This window comes from Sinocyclocheilus rhinocerous, unplaced genomic scaffold (assembly GCF_001515625.1).
Source record: "Sinocyclocheilus rhinocerous isolate Xijiao unplaced genomic scaffold, SAMN03320098_v1.1 scaffold2277, whole genome shotgun sequence".
In the NCBI taxonomy this organism is placed as follows: Eukaryota; Metazoa; Chordata; class Actinopteri; order Cypriniformes; family Cyprinidae; genus Sinocyclocheilus; species Sinocyclocheilus rhinocerous.
In genome coordinates, this window is record NW_015642816.1 from 182,415 (window position 1) to 203,391 (window position 20,977).

General features: G+C 37.3%; 1 protein-coding gene across 2 annotated transcripts in view; it reads left to right on the forward strand.

Annotated features, from left to right (window-relative positions):
• Window positions 1–515: 515 nt before the first annotated feature.
• epha5 (EPH receptor A5) overlaps window positions 516–20,977 on the forward strand; it is an 81,883-nt gene continuing 61,421 nt past the window's right edge. For both annotated transcript variants that reach the window (XM_016573692.1, XM_016573693.1), the window contains exons 1-3: window positions 516–778; window positions 4,625–4,689; window positions 19,375–20,038. In XM_016573692.1, the coding sequence (XP_016429178.1) occupies window positions 688–778; window positions 4,625–4,689; window positions 19,375–20,038 (820 nt within the window). In that variant the 5' untranslated portion in view covers window positions 516–687. The remainder of the gene's footprint in view (window positions 779–4,624; window positions 4,690–19,374; window positions 20,039–20,977) is intronic.

A 20,977-nucleotide genomic window follows, 5' to 3' on the forward strand; every position in this document is an offset into this window, starting at 1 on the left:
AAGGGAAGAAGGATGGATGGATGGATGGACGGATGGACAGATTGATAGAATGTTTGAAGGATAGATAGATAGATAGATAGATAGATATGGATGGACGGACAGATGGATGGACAGACTATAGATCGTTTGCATTTATAATGCATTATGATTATTTGTAATGCTGCTGTACAGTGTTATGAACAGTTACCGAATTTATCAACTCCACCTTAATACATACATATTATATGACATTATATAGCACATTTTATAGCATGCAGGGTTAATAGAAAGTGTTTTCTGCAAATTGCAGTGTAATATTAGCCCAACACAATCAATATTATACGACTGACACAATGCGCACATAGCTGTCATTTTTTAACATTATTCGTCTGACTTACACCTTCATTAGTCTGGACGAGTCTCGTGTCATGAGCAGTCATTGATGTCTATTGGAGAGCTGTAATCGTTTACTCCTCCTCCTCCTCCACATGCTGTCGGCTGTGTGGGTGTCTGACAGCTCCGTGAGCCTCAAACCCGAGCGCTTCAACACTCGCCGCAACGCGCGCGCCGCCGCTCTCCGCTCAAATGTGCTTTTCTTCCTGCGTACCTACGTTCCGCGCTCCTCGTGTCCTCCGTAACTCTCTCAGGATCGTTTCGGTGCTGATGTGAGTCCAGTACATTCATTCATTTGACACATTTCTTCAGTCGATGAGTATGCGTTCACATTGGAGTTACATCGCCTGGATTTGCGTCTTCAGTCTCGGCGCGTTCAGGACTTTCTGCATTCCCAGTAATGAAGGTAAGACGCGGGATCTGGGAACGGTGCTATTTGCAGGGATTGATGGTTGACAGTCACTGGATTCCGTAAGGAGAAAATACAGTTCTGGAAATAAAGGTTCTGCAAAGAACGCTCTTCTAATCAAGAACCATTTTCGGCTCCATTCGGTTCTTGGGTTGCTATATGGTTGTTTGGAGACTAAAACAAAAGTTCTTGATGATAAATTAAAGGTTCCCCCGATCCGTGCGTTGGTTTCTTAATTCGCTACATTATCACGATACAGTGCTTTTTTTTTTAAAGTTGTGTAGAACTTAAAAAGGTTCTCCAATGGCATTAGACTGTGAAACCCTTTGATTTTAAATGGAACCATTATGTTATGTCAGAAGCATATGTGAAGCATTATTTTTAAGGTCGACACACAATTTACCACATATATTACAATGAATGCATAAACAGTGTACACACAATATACACATGGAGAAGTATCAATGCATCAGAAACCTGTCAGATCTTCTCCAGAACATGTTATATAGGTCTTTTAGGACATTTTGTGGTATATGTCCATACGGTTCTCCAAAACAAATGTTCTCTACACGGCGTGAAATGTCATGTCAAAAGTGCAGCATCATGTAATATATCTTCCGTTAAGCCAACAGTGATTTCACACCAGACCGTTTAATGGAGCAGAAGTTCCTGAACATCAGTGATTACAGTTCAACCAAACTCCCAGCCAGCTGGCTTTTAAACACCTCAATTCACTATTGTACATTGACTGAAAACGTGAATTCATAAAGTGTATTGTGAATTGCTTCATTGCCTTTGAACACGTTCAATGGGTCCTTTTAAAGATTTTATGAATCGTATTGTTCACTAAGAACATCCATTCACAGACAGTTCAGAAATCACAGCTCAGATCAGAACGAAAGCACTATTCAACCGCCAAGCTTTACAAGAGTTATTAATGTTGATTCAATGGTCTATTTAAAAACCTTTTGTAGCATTTTCTTTCAAGATACAGATATTAAACGGTAGATTATTGCAGGACAAAAATGAATGCCTACGATACTATTTCTACAGACAAAGATATAGATGATGCACTTCAAATGAATATTTTATTTTCAAAGGTTAAGTTCACTAACTAAAATATATCTGTTGCATTGGACCCCAATGGCACTTTTGGTAAAAATATGACGTCTCTTTTTTTGTGAGAGCTGATGTGTACACGTGGGATGGTGCATTTGCATTAGAGGCGTAAAGACAAAGGAAACACAGACACGTCTTCATCAAAGTTCCCTAAATCTGCTTTGTAGTGGTCAGAGAACAGCAGGCACTGACTATAAATCAAATTCCATATTTTACAGCTTTATTTCCCAGGATACAAAACTGCATTCCTAAGAAACCCTTTCAAGTTACAGGACGTTTTAATTAGCGTACATAAAAATGATTTCACCCGGTGTTACCTTGGGAAATGTCAACAAATTATCTGCAAGTGAAATTGATGTGTTGCAATTGATCATTTGGGCTGAAGTGTGCAGACTATAGAATATGTAAATATTCTAATGAGCAGAAGTCAGCATATGGATAGTGCAATGACAAGTGTGGGGATGAGTTGATTGATTGTACGCTGATGATGGCACAATAAAAATGAGAGCGGGATGGGGGAGGGCGCTCGGGTGCCTACACAGACTGGCACAATGGCCCAGCAGACGCGCAAGGACGATGGCCACTCGAAAATCACAATAGCGGCAAGTCTGGTAGAATTCGAACAAACCTGTCGATTCGGAGAGCTGTGACCTGCGGTGAACTGTGATCTGTAGGGAAATGCGCTTTCAAATTAACATTGCAGTTACGTTTGGACAGTTCAACCTTGAAGCAAAAAGCCAATCAAATCAGAAGATTCACTTTGCCATATACTAATCTTCCGTACACTAATGAATATTTTTTACAAATATTTATTCGATGTTTTTATTTTTGCAGTTTTAAAATGTATTTACGTCCCTCTTGAAGTTAGATTTCCGCATATTGCTCCTCTTTCGGTATTTGTATTTGCCTAAGGATGGACACAACCTCTCTTTTATCTAGTTCAGAACTGTACTTCTTTGTTCTAATTAGATTTATGTGATTCTCCCCAGGATATTTTTTTTTCAGTTTAAGTAGGACAATGTACACCAATGTCTGCCATTCAAAAGAAATACATTTAGACTTCATTTACAGACATTTCAATAGGACACAAGCAGATTAAATGTATTTGTTTTTCTTCTCTGCATATGTGTTCCGTTCTCACAAATCAGTATCAAATTTGAGGTTACATAACATTTAAGATCAATAACCAGCGTTCGCATCCAGCTGTTGGCCTTATTTATTAGGGCATGAAGTAAAAAAAAAAAGATTCTAAATGTGTGTTTTTAATTTCAGAAGTTCTGATGAACTAATCTTTACCCTTTTACATCTTCTTTTTTTAGCACTATTGTGACATCTGTGTGGGTTTCTTAGTCACTAGCTTGTTGTTTTATTCCCAAAATGGAATTGTTATTGTGAGTCATCTCACACATGCTAAACAGTCTCACCACACAACCTTTGATCAACACAAGGTCAAATTAAAATTCAGCCCTGATCGGACTGTGAATGTAAAGGTCATCTAATTAGCTGTGGCGGTACTCATTCGTAAAAGGTTCCAGCAGATACAAAAAGAACCTGTGACCTACTCTGGGTATCAAATACTGGCACAATAATAAAAAAAAAAAGACTGGATTGTTTAATAGACATCTCACATAGAATGTGCACTCAATTTAACCAAGGGCAAAGATTGCACAACAGATATTATTCCATGTTCTCTCTTTCTAAAGGGTACATTTTCAAATGATTACCCTCATTGTTCAGAAACATTTAGATCAGTATCACAATAAGACAATGTGATCTCATTTGTGTTTGCAGGTATTCAGATGTGAATTGTCTGGATGCGTAATATTTTCCGTGTGCAATTGATTTTCAGGGGCTTTTTCCCCCCTAAATTTATAAATTATAAAAACGATTTTTAAGGAATAAAAAAAATAATATTAATTTTTTTAATTACATTTTTTGCACAAGTCCTCATTAATGTTGGACCTGTTACAATATCAATAAATTGACAGCATCTAAAACATTTTACAGACATGCACCTTTCCATGAAGGGTCATAGATATGTAAGTCATATAGACTTTTTATTCTACTTTGAATAAATTGGATTAAATATGTTTAATGGCCTGACATTTAAAATCGATTTCCATTATTTATATACATGTGCATGTGCGTACTTTACTTATGAATGCCTCTGAAAACAAAGACTCAATATGAACTATATTGTTATTAAAAGGAAAAAGAGACACAAACTAAATGTATACATATTAACACCTGCAGAACCTAATGCAATCACCCTGAACTATAGATAATATGTGATAAAGGACAATACATGTGATAATAATTACAATTTAAGTAAATGTTTTTAAAATGTTGAATAATGTGTGTGTACAATGTATGTATAGAAATTGATCTGCACTTTATTTTAAGATGTCATTGTTACAGTGTAATTACAGTGTAAGCACTGAGTAATATAGTTAACAGCATGTGCTTCCTATATAGTTAGGGTTTGGTTTAACAATAGTTGTTTGTAATTATGCAACCTTTACTGTTCTTACTACAGTAAACACATGTATTGTGTAACAAGGACCTTGCAAAATTAAGTGTGACTGAAAACTACAGTACAGAAACGAATTAGATCAATTCTGAGCGAGTCGATATTGTGATTGCGCTCGGCATATAAATGCTCTTTCTATATTGCTTTTACAACTGCAGATTATTGATTTGTCTGTGTTTCTCGTTCTCCCGCAGTGAACTTGCTGGACTCTCGCTCTGTAATTGGTGACCTGGGGTGGGTCGCCTATCCGAAGAATGGGGTGAGTTCCACACATCTTCCTGTCTCTCAGCACTTTGAGTTAAGAGCCGGCTTCAGCAGAACATCTCAAGGTCTCAGATTCCCTCGACGGCAGGAAAGACAGTTTCAAAGTGAAAAATAATAGAACGTGGAGAGTGCAGCACGGAGAGAGAGGGACTACGAGAGGTCAGAGACAAACAGAGAAGAAGGGAAAGCCCTTCTTTGTTCTAAAAGAGGCACAAAGACACTAAACCTGCTGTTCTAATTTCTTTGTGACGCTCAGAATGTAATTAATTTCTGTCGAGTTAGCTGATTGGTAAACCTGCTAAACAATGTGTTTAGTTTAATGACAAACCGCCAAGTTTATATACAGTATGTGTCTGTTTTTCTGTTTCGTATTTCCACTTAGAATACCAAAGTGAAGAAAGCTGAAGCTACATGAAATGGTTTGTCAGCAGAAAAGGAACATGTGTTGAGTGTCTTGGTTGTTTTTGACAGGCTGACAGGAATAAGCAGCTACAAACTTGAACACAACATGAAAGTAAATATCCCAAAAAAAAACTACCCCCACCATCATGTTGACTTCTTATGTCATGCACCGACTAGGGCTGTGCGATATTGACAACATTTATATCTCAATATTTATTGGGATTTTTTGGATAACAATAATGAAATTATATTTTGCTGAGTGTGTTTTTGTGCTGGTACCCTGGCTCGTTTAAATGGAAGCCCATTTCTGCCACTGAATAATAATAATTAAAATAATTAAATAATAATTAAAATAATGCACACCCAGGGTGAAAATGCTTTATATCTCGCAATTGTGACTTTTGTTCCCCCCTCAGTACTGTGAGATATAAACTCGCAATTGCTAGATATAAAGTCATAACTGCGGGAAATAAAGTTGCAATCTCATGTTATAAAGTCAGAATTGCAAGATATAAACTCCAAAAAAATAGACGGATTATTTTCTCACAATTTCAAGTTTATACCTCACAATTCTGACTTTATAACGCGCAATTGCATATTATAAAGCTAAAATTGTGAGATATAAACTCACAATTCTGAGAAAAAAAAGTCACAATTGTGACTTTATTTCTCAGTATTGTCAGTTGAAATCTCACAATTCAGACATTTTCTCGCAATTACAAGTTGATGTCGCAATTCTGACTTTTTTCTCTCAATTGCGTGTTTCTGTCACATAATTATGACTTTGGAACTCGCAATTGTGAGTTTATATCATGCAATTGCGAGGAAAAAAAGTAAGTTGTGAGAAAAAAGTAAGAATTTTGAGATAAAAAGCGGAGAACTCTGTTCATATTTTGTATAATGATGCATTTGCAAGGTAATGTAAAAGAGTAAAGTAAAAGATCCACACTTCACAAATCTATCTGAAATAGTCGACCATCCAGGGACTTTTGGCATACACTTTTCAGCATACTATGCTTTGGGACACACTTATTCTAATCTCACATACTATTTAGGATGGACAGTATGAACGTTGGTACGCAAGGCCTGTCTTTATGAATGGATCATTGAATCACTGATTCAAATGATTAGTTCAAAGACAGATTAATTCAGGAACAAAACACTGGTGTCGCTCTGAGATGTGCAAATGATCTGCTCCAGCTTTGTTTGGAACTATTTTCATTGGCGAAACAGAAAAAAAACAAAAACAATATCCTGTCTAAAATGTAACTCAATCAACATAAATTTCTTGTTTGTTGAACTGTTGTATAAAATTACTATCACATTTGCGATTGTGACTATGCTCATGCACTAATATTCAGGAAAACGGCACTGTTTCTTGTGTGATATTACTATAAACATAAAGGGATATTTTTGGCTTTCATAATTTGAATTATAGGGGCATTGTTTCGTGTGTGATATTACTATAAACATAAAGGGATATTTTTGGCTTTCATAATTTGAATTATAGGGGCATTGTTTCGTGTGTGATATTACTATAAACATAAAGGGATATTTTTGGCTTTCATAATTTGAATTATAGGGGCATTTTAACTGCATTCTAATAGGCTTCATCACGCAGTCAATGCTTTTGGATTCTTAAGACCAGTTTTTTTTGTTTTTTTTTGCAGTGAGTGACATATATACTCTATAATGTCAGCTTGCATATTGTTAAAACAACAATTACGATATTATCACAGATGATAACTATCATTGACCCAGCTCTCACTTTTAGTTTTGGATTTTGATTAGAAAAGTGTATTTGCTTTAGGACTGTGCAAACATTGTGATTTATCCATTCTCGATATCAGCTTGCTCGTCCCAGCTGCTGTGTAGAGGCCTTTATTGTTATCTAGCGTGGCCTGCATCCAGTGTTGACAGTGTGCAGTTATAGCTTAATTCATTTTCCTGTTGTGATGGTAAAAAAGAGCGCTTGCATTGTGCTTACCTACACCTGCCCTCCAATGCAACAATACAGGCCGACAATAGATGCTAAAGTCTCCAGGCACGCTGGATAACACCTGTTATTGGAGACAATTATTCCTCCTTTCAGATGGAAATACAAACATCCTTGCGTGATATCCTGAATATGACGTGAAATCTGAGGAGCGCTAAATCAATGTCAGATATAGCAGAGGGCTTTTCACATCCTCCTTGGCCCGTGTAGGTTTTGATAGTTTTTTTTTTCAATTTGAAATGAAATAAGCAGAAACGAGAAAACGGCGCCTTTATTCGTTTTTTTTGTTTCTTCAACTTCAACCAACCCTTTTTTGGTTTATGGGTAGAAAAAATGATAAATGACTTCAAAATTTGTTTCCCTCATGTGGGCGGTCATGCGAAATCACCCTTTCTGCTGATTGGTCAACCAAATCTGAAGCTGTGACATCATCAGTTGTTCCTCAGTTCTGTTCAACAAAATAATAGTCCTCTGCTGCTATAGCAGTACCGATTCTTAAACTGTACAGGGCATGTCCTAGATTGGGCTTTCTTCTGTGCACCCTAATGCGTTGCACAGACATATCTATTTTTAGAAATAATAATCTGCACCCAGCCTGTTTTATTTAGATCAATTTATTTCTTTATTTAGAACAGATCAATGTTCAGTCAAGTGTAAATACGCAGCAGTCATAACTTTTCTTTTAGACAGTACACTCAGTTTTGGACAAGAGATGGTCATTGCAAATATTGTAATGCAAATCGGCTGAGGGTACCGAGGATGGTGAATTTAATTTTTACTGTACTGTAATCATAGCCACGCTAACGTCACGTTTTTCCAGGATTTAAGTTATGAGTGTGCACAGCCTAGACGCTTGAGTAAGATGTGGATAAACAACTGTAATAAATAACTAACTCTTAAAGCTTGTGCCAGTAGTCTGTGGTAGATTACTAGATTAATATTTCTGAAATAAACATGGTACAACATTCCGACAGATTTGTTTTTGTGACATCATTCATTCATTCATTCATTCAAGTCCATTAAATAAATATTTTCCTAAATAATTTCCATGGAAATTAAGGCACAAAAGGCCTTTAAGTGAAGTAGGAACATGTTAACCTTCACGGACTAGATTGCCAGGTAACTGTCAGGGTTCTGGACTGTCTGTGTGTGTTTTGCTCCCTGTGACCCAGTTTCTCCTCGTGTTAATTTGATTATGATTCCATGTACCTGTGTTCCCCTGATTGCCCTGTGTTTATTAGCCCCAGTCTGTGTAGTCTTCCTTTGTCGGTTCTACTTGTTGGATGTTGTGAAATTAAAGACTGTTTATGTACTCCACGTCTCCTTGTTCCTTGTTCCTTGTTCCTTGTTCCGCGCTCCTCCTAGCACAGATCGTTACAGAAGAACCGACCAAAGACCTCAGTGTGTTTCCCCTCTGTTTGTTTTCCGTTTTTTTTTCCTCAGTGTTTTTGTTTCCATTGTGTTGCTTCTAGGGCTGTGCAAAAAATCGAATGCGATTTTCATGCGCATCTCGTCAGTAAAGCCGCTCCTGTGATTATAAGTAAATCTCCAGCACGGGCGTTCAGAAGGAGGGGCATTTACTACACAGAGCCGTAGTTCACTGACAAGCTACACAAAATTGTGTTCAAAATCGCAGGTGATTCATTGCTGATTTTGAACTCAATTTTTTTCCGCCCAGAATTCCTCCTCCTCCTGCTGGAGCAGGGGGACAAATCTCTCAAGAACCATACAAGACTGTTCCGGCTGTTAGCTAGCACCACCAGCTACCCGGACGACGCGCGTCTCATTCTATGACGCGAGCCTGAACACCGCGAGCAGAGCGCCGTCGTCCGAGGATGGTCCTCGAGAGGATTTCGTTGCCTTCGTGGAGTGGACTCTGCCGAGAAACGGATCGCCATCCTAGCCCGTAAATGATCTCTTCAGATCCACTCCAGACCCAGTGCCCAGCCCACCATCTCCCCGCGGTGCGGAGCATCAGCCCGAGCCCACTGATGACGGAGAGCCAATTCCCGCTACCTTGGTCGGGCATCGACCCGCCATCGCCTCACGAGTCCGCTCCTCCGGCTGCACCTCGTCTCTCCGTCCCACCGGCTCTATTGGGCTCCTTCCTCCCGCCAGCTCCACCTTGTAGTTTTCCTTTGTCGGTTCTACTTGTTGGATGTTGTGAAATTCCCCCGTCATTCCAAGGATTAAAGACTGTTCATGTACTCCACGTCTCCTTGTTCCTCGTTCCGCGCTCCTCCTAGCAAAGATCGTGACAGAAACAACCCTAGACAGATATTAATATTAAATAATACTATTAATCTTAATTGTATTATTATACATAAGATTAATTCTAATCTTATATAATCAATAGTAGTATTTGATATTAATATATTAATGCTATTTTGTCCTATTTATTAAACTATTTGAAATACATTAAAATATAGTATGTACATCAAATTTCATGCACCTCTTGAATGATGAGCATGTTTTAGTGTACATGTAAGTAAATAAATAAATAAATAAATAAATGCAACTCTCTTGATATCCTAATGGTTAAAATGGTTCTCATTATTATTATTATTTTATTTTATTTTTCCTATGTTTTCCCATAAAGCAAGCCTTAATAGTAGTGGCATTATTATGTGGCATTTTATTATTATTATTATTATTATTATTATTATTATTATAAAAATAGTATAATATAAAAAATAAGAATAAAATATGAAATTATATTGACATAGGTCAATAAATCTCTTAAAATATTAGATAATTTAACCTTTTTAAATGTTGAGTTGTAAAATGTTACAATGTTACAAAAACGTCATCCAGTTTACGTAACGTTTATGTTAAACTTTAGCTATTTGTACATCCATATTGTTTTTACACATTAACAAAAAATAAACATAGCATGTTTTTTTTTCCATATTATTATTATTATTATTATTATTATTATTATTATTATTTTCCAAATTTAAATTAATTTTGCAGTAACAGTAAATTAAGGCTGCAACAAACAAATAAAAAACAAACAAACAAACATACAAACGAACAAAAACCTCACCCCACTCATACTGGAACGATGCTTTACATTTCTGGTCTCCTGTGTATCTTATTAAATGAATATATTTTCAGAGCTGATAATGTAAAGTGATTTTCCAAGTAAAGTGATGCAGGTGCATGCGTACAGAAAGTGATATGTATATGACCATACAAATTGCAGTTAGACAGAGAGAAAGAGTTCCCACGTGAAATGAAAAACAGTTATATAATTCAATAGGTCAACTTTGCGGTAAAGGTTTGAAAATTCCCAGGAGATTTCGGACTGATTATGTGAGTTAGGGAGGAGATGCTCATTTCCGGGAGACTCGGGATGTTGTTATGCTGTTAGAGTCGACTACACTCACAATCATATTAATTCAACAGAGCGTCTGGAGTGTGAGATTTAGCAACAGCTCAGCAGTTTCAAGAGACTCAGTAAAGTCTCTGCAAATGTGAAATATGGCAGATAAACCCTCTTAATTTATCTAGGTATTGGTTTACAGCTATTTAGGGTTTTAACATATCAAGAGAAACCTATAACCTCCTAAGTATGAATATGCATTCTTATATAATAACTCTAAAAAAAGGTCAGACATTACCTTTGCTGACTAAAAAAAAGTGGACATAAGTGACTGATTTGAGGTGCTCTTCATTGGCAGAAACCACTCACAGATAGACCTCCTTAGCTATATGAATAGCACAGGAGACTCACAGTTCATGTACAGACGATAGCATGTTGCTAAGCTAATTGTAGCATACTCTAAAAATATGTCGTATCTAGACCTGACACAATAACACAAGTAATAAAAGGTATCTCTTTGATGTTAATCCATATTTTTTGGCCTAACCAGCCACAACCATGATGAGGAACACTCTCCTTGTAGACCTGCGTGCATTGAAATCTCACTGAACCGAAGTACTGCTCATCAATGTATATTAAACGTCAAATATGGATGAGGAGAGAATTTTGAAGATAAGAATCAGATATTACAGGACAGTTTTTTTTTTCTATTTTGGAAGTTCACCCAAAAATGAAACTTCTGTCATTTACTCACCCTCATGTTGATCCAAACCTGCATGACTTTCTTTCTTTTGTGGGACATAAGAAAACTTATTCTGAAGAATGAGTGAAACCAATTGGTCCCCATTGACAGCAATTGTTTGGTTACACACATTCTTTAAAATATCTTCTTTTAGTGCATTCGGGGACTGCCTTCTCCACAAGCATTTTAGAAGATACAGTAGCATAATATTGCTCCCTAAAATGCTACCTTAAGTAGGAAGTTCACTAGATTTTGGAACAGAGCTGTTTAATAACAACAGTTTAAATTCGTGTTTGCATGATTCATGTCGGTAACGCAATTGGGTCAAATGCTCGTTTTTGAAGACTCAAAGGCTTTTGGATCTACAATCAGCAATCTGTACTGGCAGGTACATCACAAAACACCAGTGATTATCTTTTCTCCCCGGTTTGTTTGTTTTCAACCCTGGCTTCATGCTGCTTTAACTTGAAGATAAGAATCAGATATTACAGGACAGTTTTTTTTTTCTATTTTGGAGTAAAATAAATTTGAATGCTTGATGATACTCTGCCGTTTTGTTCTACAGCGTAAAATGCACACATTAACACCTCAAATCATCTTATCCATTCACTTATTAGAAACATGCGTTTAAAAAAAATAAACGTAACTGCTTCATAATTAGCATTTTATGTATGGGTGTGTCGTAGAACAAATTGTCAAAGTATTGTCAAGTTATGTTTATCACAGGCTTTATTTTACTTTTATATTTTATTTATATTGTTTTCAACCCTGGCTTCATGCTGCTTTAACTGCTGTCAGAGCGGCCCAGATTTGCCAAGTCAACGAAGCGGTTTACAGGAGCTCAGCTAAATCCGGGCTTTGTGCAGGCCTAGGGCACCTCTGGCTCACATCGCTGTCCTTTATTCCTGTCTCTTACCGAAGGGGAAAACGCATTGACGTGATGCTCAACAGAGGAACCGATCCACCCACCCTGAAAAGTCACATTCACGCGTCCCACCACACTCTCACGCAAAGACATTCAGCCAGAATCATAGCAGGGAGTTGTTTTCAACCCTGCCTGTCAGTCATGTCCGGCTCCGCCCCCTCTGGACCCAATGACAGGGATGACTGGGTGATGGTGATTGGTGGGTAATGAGGGGCTACAGTTTGAAAGGAAGTGGGTCATACTTGCTCGTTCTCTGCGGTGTAGCGCCGATAATAAGCCGAGGAGGAAGTGCTCTGGGAGCTGGGGTTTGTCGGTAAATGCATGCTTATAGCACACGCTAACTCACACTGGGAGAATTTAGGGTTTTAGGGGCGTAAAGCATTGGTAAATAAGTGTGCCAAGACAGTGGAGGGAAGGGTTTAGACGGAGAGAACAAGAAAATGGAGAGGGTCTCATTAGGGGACGGTAGGAAAGAGAGTTTGGATGATTTTTATCCGGAAATGCCTGACAAGTGAACGAGCTAAGAGAAAAATAAGTGATGTGGGGTTTTTTTTATATTGTTTGTTAGACTGTTTCTGACACATAATAGTAGTTGTGTACATGTAGCGCTGACTGCTGTTGTTAAAGGGATAGTCTACCCAAAAATTAAAATTATGACATCAATTACCCATGTCGTTTCAAACACCTATGACTTTTGTTCATATTGTGGTATTTAAAAAAAAAAAACAAGCTAATGAGATTTGTTGTGCATGGCAAGGAAGCACATTTGAATCTCCGTGTATCATATTTGATGTGATCTATGTATGTGCATTGATTAATGTTTATACAGTATGTGAATAAATGTCTAAATTAAACCTGTTCATTATACTGTATAAAGTCATTGTTTCTCTTCAGAAGACTCGGATTAAATCATTAGATTCATATGGATTATGTTTACGATGGCTTTTTGAAATGTACATTTTTTGGTTCCTAGACTGTTTAATGTAGGGACAGAAATCTCTCAGATTTTATTAGAAATATCTTCATTTGAGTTTCGAAGATGAATTGAAAATCTTATGGGTTTGGAATGACATGAGGGTAGATGAGTAAATCATAACAGAATTTAGATTTTTGGATGAACTGTCCCTTTAAAGTTCACACAAAAATGAAATGTCTGTCACCCTTATTCCACACTTTCTTTCACAAGACACAAGGGGTGTTTAGTAGACTGTTAATAAGTGAGGCAATGCGAACGCACACCTGTAGAGGTGAAAGTTGAAGGAAAAAATTAAAATCTAATTGAAAGAGAACAACTGCACACTCACTTAAGCATAGGCTATTTATTAACCAACTTATAATTGGTTAATACACAATTGGTTAATACATAGCCTATGCTTAAGTGAGTGTGCAGTTGTTCTCTTTCAATTAGTAGACTGTTAAAGCCACTCTTTTCTATACAATAAAAGGATTCATTGACCAGAGAACTTTGAAACAAAGGTTAAATATTAAGGTTAAATAACTCAAGTAGTTTCTTGTCTTTGCATTAAATGTACCATCTGGTTTTAAGCTATCTTTAAAGTCAAACCTGTAAACATCCCCTTGATTTACCAGCACTAATTGGATTTGTTCCCTCACCTGAGAACTGGATCAGTGTCAGACCCAAACTTCTCATACAATTACTCTGTTTTTACACAAGCAGCATTTGAGAAGGAGTTAAGGTGGAACTCCAGCAAACTAATTATCCACCGAATTTTAAACGTAAGAGCAGACGTGACCATTTTTACCTTTAAAATGCAAGGCTTCCAGTTTCATTTGAGTTTTTACCCTAGTGAAAAAATAATATACTTAAGCACAATTTATTCATATGTACGTTAGCTTAACTAAATGTATTTGTGACACACTATAAATTGGTATACTTAAAGTCTGTTAAAAAGGAACAACCAATTTTGTACTAAATGCATTTTAGTTGTGCAAAAGCAGTGCTGAAGTTCAACTAAAGTCGTATTAAATATACTTGTTTGTGCTAAAGTGGAACTATTCCAAGTACACTTAAGTACACTTTAAATATCCACTCTTGTATTTAAGTTTTGAAATGCAGAATTCACTCAGCATAAACTTCAAATGTATTTTGGTGACATTACAATTGCAATTCAATTACACTGTAGGTGTTGAGCATACATTAATATTATACTAATAACAAACTAAGGTCATACTATGCTTCACTTTTAGTGACTTTAAAACACATTGCAATGGCAAGTAAACTTGAAGTGTGCTAATGGCATTGTTATTGTGTGCTTCTAATGCATTAAATTGATCTTTAGAAATAATGGCACAGCTTAAGAATTTGCCTTTTACTAACACCCACTGCATACCAGCTAACTCACTTATCCGGAGAACATCAGTGACACATTGGGAACAGAAATATGTACATTGAATATAGGAAACACCAACCCGGGTCGTTGCCACACAAGCGCACTCGCTTTACCAATTGTGTCACCATGCAGACATGCACCGTGCAAAGCTGGGGTTACTTTGTTTTCTTTCTATACTGTTACAAGTGCTACGATAAGCAAACAGATTTTTTCCATCAGTGACAGCACAAATTATATGGATTTAAAGACTGTGAAACGCCGAGAAAAGTCTTAATATACAGTGGGTACGGAAAGTATTCAGACCCCCTTAAATTTTTCACTCTTTGTTATATTGCAGCCATTTGCTAAAATCCTTTAAGTTAATTTTTTTTCCTCATTAATGTACTTCTATATTTATGTAAAGCTGCTTTGCAACCAGAAAATGTGAAAAACACTACAGAAATAAATTTGAAGTGTGGTTAAATTATTTAAAGTATTTTTATTTATTTATTTATTTATTTATGTGTTTGTTTGTTTGTTTGTTTGTTTATTTTGTGCTCAGAGAACACCGTTATGAAAATCACTTTTAACAGGTTTCAAACATGTTGTAGATGGAATTAAGAACCTAGCCAGTGTACTTTCTTAAAGATGAATATATATTTCATCCTTCCCCACTGCATTTGTAAAGGTATACTATTTAAAAAAAAATGAATTAATGAATAGTGCACTAAGTTTGTGCTTGATGGAAGCATGAAATAACTACATTTTACAGTGCATTTTCAGTTAGTAGACATGTCAATCTATTTTTAGTATACTTATCATGAAATAAATATATTTTAAATACAATTCTGTATTAGGGTAGTTATTGCACATGCATGAAAATAGCTTCTGTGTAGAAAACAACAATAACAAGAGACTGCATTGTATGTGTCCTTCATAGAGAAGGTATTCCCTTAATGCATCACAACAATTTATAACAAAACAAACTGATTATAAACAGTTACCGAGACATACTGTTAAAATAGTTCAGTGTAGTTACAAATTTATTATGTTTCTTAAGCACATCTCATTTGAAAAGCTGGAGCATCCATTTCACTGTACCATTACCGCTCTTCCCTTTTCTCTTCCTCACACTCAAAGGACATTCATGTCACATTTTAATTTCATTCCAATCAGCCAAACGTCCATATTACCATCTGAATTTTACTCGAGGTGATCATATCTAGCAAAGAGTCCCGTGGTGATGCATCAGGACCAGAATGACACAGAAAAGTGTGTGTCACAGATTTCTCGAATATGAGTCAGTATGGCCACGATCTGGTAAATTGCATTGGCAAAGCTGCAATTTAGGGAAAGCCGCCATTTGAAATGAAAATGTGCCTGTGAGAATTTGGATCATGCAGATATCCAAGGGCATTTGGATATTCGTTTTAACCTCTCATACCAGGCACTCTGGGGCGACAACATTTCTGACACATGGATGAAGACGAATAGATAATTTGAAAAGGCGTTCATTATAAAAACACATTGAGAAGGGAGATTGCACGAGGATGTGTGTCACATCTGTGAAATGATGACATGAATCATATCAAGCCAAAGATCGAAATGGCACACCTGGACATCAGCCACCAAACCCTATTTGGTGGCCCTATTATGCTAGTGCATGCTAATGCAGACCATTTCTTAAAATTCTGACAACCCATAAAGCCATTGTTTGTTACATAAAGAACGATTCTGAAAATAATTCCTTGTGACCGATTTGGAATGTACAAATACCAAAACTCACACGAAGAATCAACTCATTGATTTCAACAGTTAGGGTTAGCATGATGCTAAACTAACAGTAACAATCCAAACAGCATGAAAACATACACACATCTTAAGCTGTGACTTTGAAACTGGATACAGCTCATGTCGGAATTTTATGAAAGATACAAAACAGTGTATATAAATAATTTCATGACAATATTAGTGGCACATTGAATAAAAGAAGCAATCCATAGGATTCTTAGGTGCAGAACAACTTTGAACCCACTTCAGAGAATTCATACTCGACTAAAGGTGCTTTGAATTAATATTCATGGTTATTGAATGGCTCATTAAACCAATTAATTATTGAATGTGCTTAAATGTGCTTTCCATAGCATAGATACTGATTTCTTAGTTAAAATCGTGTTAATATTTACCTGTAACTGAAGAATATTCTTTGTGCTCTGTTGTGTACTGCACATTTTGACAAATGGAGTAATGAGCTTTATAAGCTTATGAAAAAGAAGTGCTTAACTGTATTAAATAATTTTTTTTGTATTTTTGTATTAAATTAATTATTGTATTGCACTTGTAGTGTACTTCAAATTGAAAAAGCATAAATAGATAAATAAGGCCACTTAAGTGTACTTAGAATACACACTTTCACGCGTATTTCTTCGCAGTACATTCAGTGCATCTTTAAAGTAGTACCCTTATTTTAATGTGTTGACTAGCATACTACTTAATAATACTTATCAGAATTTTACCTGTAGTGTGTTTTTCAATATTACATTGAAAGTAAATATATTTTAAATGTAATGAATTGTGGCGTCATCTTTACAAATGTCTAATTACAGATGCATTTAAAAATATGACATACAAGTTTCAGTAGAAATCACATCAAAGTATATTTTAGTTTACCATAAATGCTTGTCAGTACATTCAGGAGTAACACTTTAACCACATTTCAAGAGACAATAGAAATAATTATGAAATTACGTATTCAATTAACTTACATCCTAATGTGACTCAAAAAAGCACTCTTAAAGTTCAGCTAATTATATTTAATATAAATTTAAACTATAATACATTTAATTGCAATTAACATGCAGTTAAGTGCTTGAAAACATTACATTCAGTTCACACTTAACTTTAATTCAGCTATGAGGTCATGCCGTGACGTATTGATCTTCTGTTGGTCACACGAAATGCAAAACTTGTTCACATTAGCTTGCGTTTCACTCTCTTGCATTCGCATGCGTATGGAAGTCAATTAAATGAAAAGTGCAGTGTGACCACACCTTAAGTGATACTAAATATAGGTAATACGTATTCAGTGTGTGAACTGCGAGACTCACACTGTTAGCACACACTGAATGACTCCCAGTGGTCCAGACTTCAGTTCTTTACTGTCCACACAGCTCACAATCGCTCATATTCAGAGAGCATCAGGCAGAGGTAATACAAGGCCTCAGGAGGGTCTCTCTGGTCATTGACCGTGTGTTTGAAGAGCGCTGAAGGGCCGCTCGGGCCCTCAGGGTGCATTCTGAGGTCTTGCTTTGTTAACTGCCATGTTACAAGCCTCCTGACTGCGTAGATTATAGCTGGCAGATTGTTTTTCCAATCTCTCTGCCACCTGATGTATTGTTATTGAGCATCTCTATGGACAGCAAAACATTCAGCCATATTTTGTTAGATGTGGCAGTTGTGGTGTGTGAATGGTGCTTTAGGGGTTATCGTACTATTATGTTACAGTACACATGCATAACATTCCCTAATATGCTTATAATGCATAAGTAATCAGTACGGTGTTCAATGGAATTTTACTGGCAAAATGTGTATTGTTGTGTGTAAATGTGGACCTGTATTTGGGATGGGGCCCTCTTCTGCAGTGGTTCCCAACCCTGGTCCTGCAGTATCCCCAACAGTAGATATTTAGGACGTCACTTTTATCTGTCACACCCATTTTAAGCCTTGGTTACGTTTACATGACAACGATTGTAGTAAAAATGGAAATATATATATATTTTTTTCATTTTGGAAAAGTTTTGCGTGCAGACGATACTGCATCATTCATGCCAGGCCAGTAGTTGACTAACTACTCTAATGAAAAATGAAAAATGTAATGAAAGAAATACGCACCTATGCACATATCTAAAAATCTGAACTTGTAATACAAATTCATATTCTTGTAGTTTACACAGAGACGATAACGATTTTGTTTTAAAAAATGTTGCACTTTGAAACCCATTTTCAAAGCATTTTCAGGCTCCCAAAACGCCAATGAAAGGCCAAAAACGCATAAAAAGTTGTCTGTTTTTAATTGAAAATGGTGTCACGTAAACACCCCCTTGCAGGGCCGTAGCGGGGGTTCGCGGGGCCCTGGTGCAGGTTGTTCCCATGGGCCCTGTTTGAAATTCTCTTCTCTTCTACACGGAGGTTCACTGAGGTTCTATCAGAACTACTATTGTCAGAGCCACAGCCTTGTGGAAAGTGCTCCAAAAGATAGTGTAACAGCCATAGACTGTAAAAACATGGACGTAGTGTCTGTGACGTCACTCGTAGGTTTCTGAAGAGCATTTTTGAAGCTCAAAGTGGGCGAAGCCAGCCGTTGCCATCTTGGCAGCGCGTCACCGTGCGTCACTCCCGGACTATTGAAAATGGGTGAAGAGGCGGGAGCTGGTTGCTGTAACCACGCCCACCTAGCTCGACGGTGGTGACAGCAGCGGCAATCCACCTGTCACTCAAGTGGCCACGCCCTTAATTATGCAGAACTTAAAGGCTTAATATAATTTAAACTGATGAGTTATAAAAAAAATCACCCCCCTCCCAGTTGTCATGAAGGGCAAAATTAGTTATATAGATCAAAACCAATTTTTGTACCAGGCTGTAAACATGTTTTTTTTTCTGCTGTAAAGTTGGGCATTTTAACATGGGGAGTCTATGGGACTGACTCCCTTTTGGAGCCAGCCTCTAGCGGCCAGTCGATGAATTGCAGTTTTAGTCACTTCTGTGTTGGTTCCAAGAGAGAGAGCGGGAGGCTGCCGCTTGAGCGACGAGAGTTTGACTTCTGACTCGTGGTCCTTTCCTTGTCCCACTCCCCTCACCTATCGTTTCCTGTCTTTGCTTGACTGTCCTCTCATAAGAACCTCCAAACATGAATGAAAAAATGGACTCTTTTTGATCTGCTTTTTTTCTCCTTGTATTTCAGTGGGAAGAAATCGGAGAGGTGGACGAAAACTATGCGCCCATCCACACGTACCAGGTGTGTAAGGTGATGGAGCACAACCAGAACAACTGGTTGCAGACAAACTTTATATTAAACCAAGGTGCCCAGCGAGTGTTCGTGGAGCTCAAGTTCACTCTACGGGACTGCAACAGTCTCCCCGGAGGTCTGGGCACATGCAAGGAGACGTTCAACGTCTACTGTTACGAAACCAATGACGAGGAGAGGAGGAATATTCGGGAAAGCCAATACACGAAGATCGACACCATCGCGGCCGACGAGAGCTTCACGGAGCTTGATCTCGGAGACAGAGTCATGAAGCTGAACACGGAAGTTCGGGAACTGGGTCCGTTGACCAAGAAAGGCTTCTACCTGGCTTTCCAAGACCTGGGCGCGTGTATCGCGCTCGTGTCCGTCCGTGTCTTCTACAAAAAGTGTCCTTTTGTGGTCAGGAATTTGGCCCTCTTCCCGGATACTATAACTGGGGCAGATTCCTCCCAGCTTCTGGAGGTGTCAGGGACCTGCGTCAACAACTCGGTAGCTGATGAACTTCCCAGAATGCATTGCAGCGCAGAGGGGGAGTGGCTGGTGCCCATTGGGAAGTGCATGTGCCAGGCGGGCCATGAGGAAGTTAATGGCTCCTGTCAAGGTTGGTGAACATCTTCATTATTATGCAAATGCGAGCGCTGCCGATGCCACACATGTGTGACGTATCCCCTTGAACTGCATCTCTGAATGTCACACACACTGATGAGAACCTGACCTCTTTGTGTGGTATGGGCAGACTGTGACATTCATTTCACAATTTAGTGATTTTACAGTTTTCATTTCTCATGTATTATGGCAGACGGAGTTTATATTTAAGATGTTTATAATGGTTGTGTGTATATTTAAGGTACTTAGAGCACTCGGCAGGTATTTAGGATACTTTCTCAGGCTGGTTAGAAGGATTTACGTGACTCAATGCTGAGAGGTGGTGCTAATCATGGAGGAAATGGTAGAAGTGGGTTGGTAGTGTAACAGCTTTCAGAAAGTGTAAGAATGACAGGCAGATGATTCATTGAGTTGAACAATACAATGAACCTAAGTGGATAGAAGCCCACTTCCTGACGGATATTGTTGAGTCTGTTGTTTTAAATGACACCATTTATTTACACTGCAACAAACTTGCATTGAGACAATCTAGTTTGAAGGTTATGTGAAGCAAAATGTTTGTGCCTCACAAATAATAACTTTTGACAGGAAAGTTTTCTTTTTAGTTACTGTAGGTGGGATCAGTGTGTCTCTCAGAAAACTTATATATATATATATATATACTGTATATAGTACCCATAAATCAATTAAAGAGTTACAAACAAACAAACTAACAATAAATAAATCTAATTAACAAAATTAAATAAAAAAAGGAAAATGTATGAAATGAAACACTACATGTGCTCTACAAAATAAATGAAAACAAAATCATCGGACCCACTTTATATTAAGTGGCCTTAACAACTATGTACTTACATTTAAATTAATAATTTGGTACAATGCAATTATTGTGTACATACATGTTTTTACATTGTACTTATATTTTAAAAAAAAA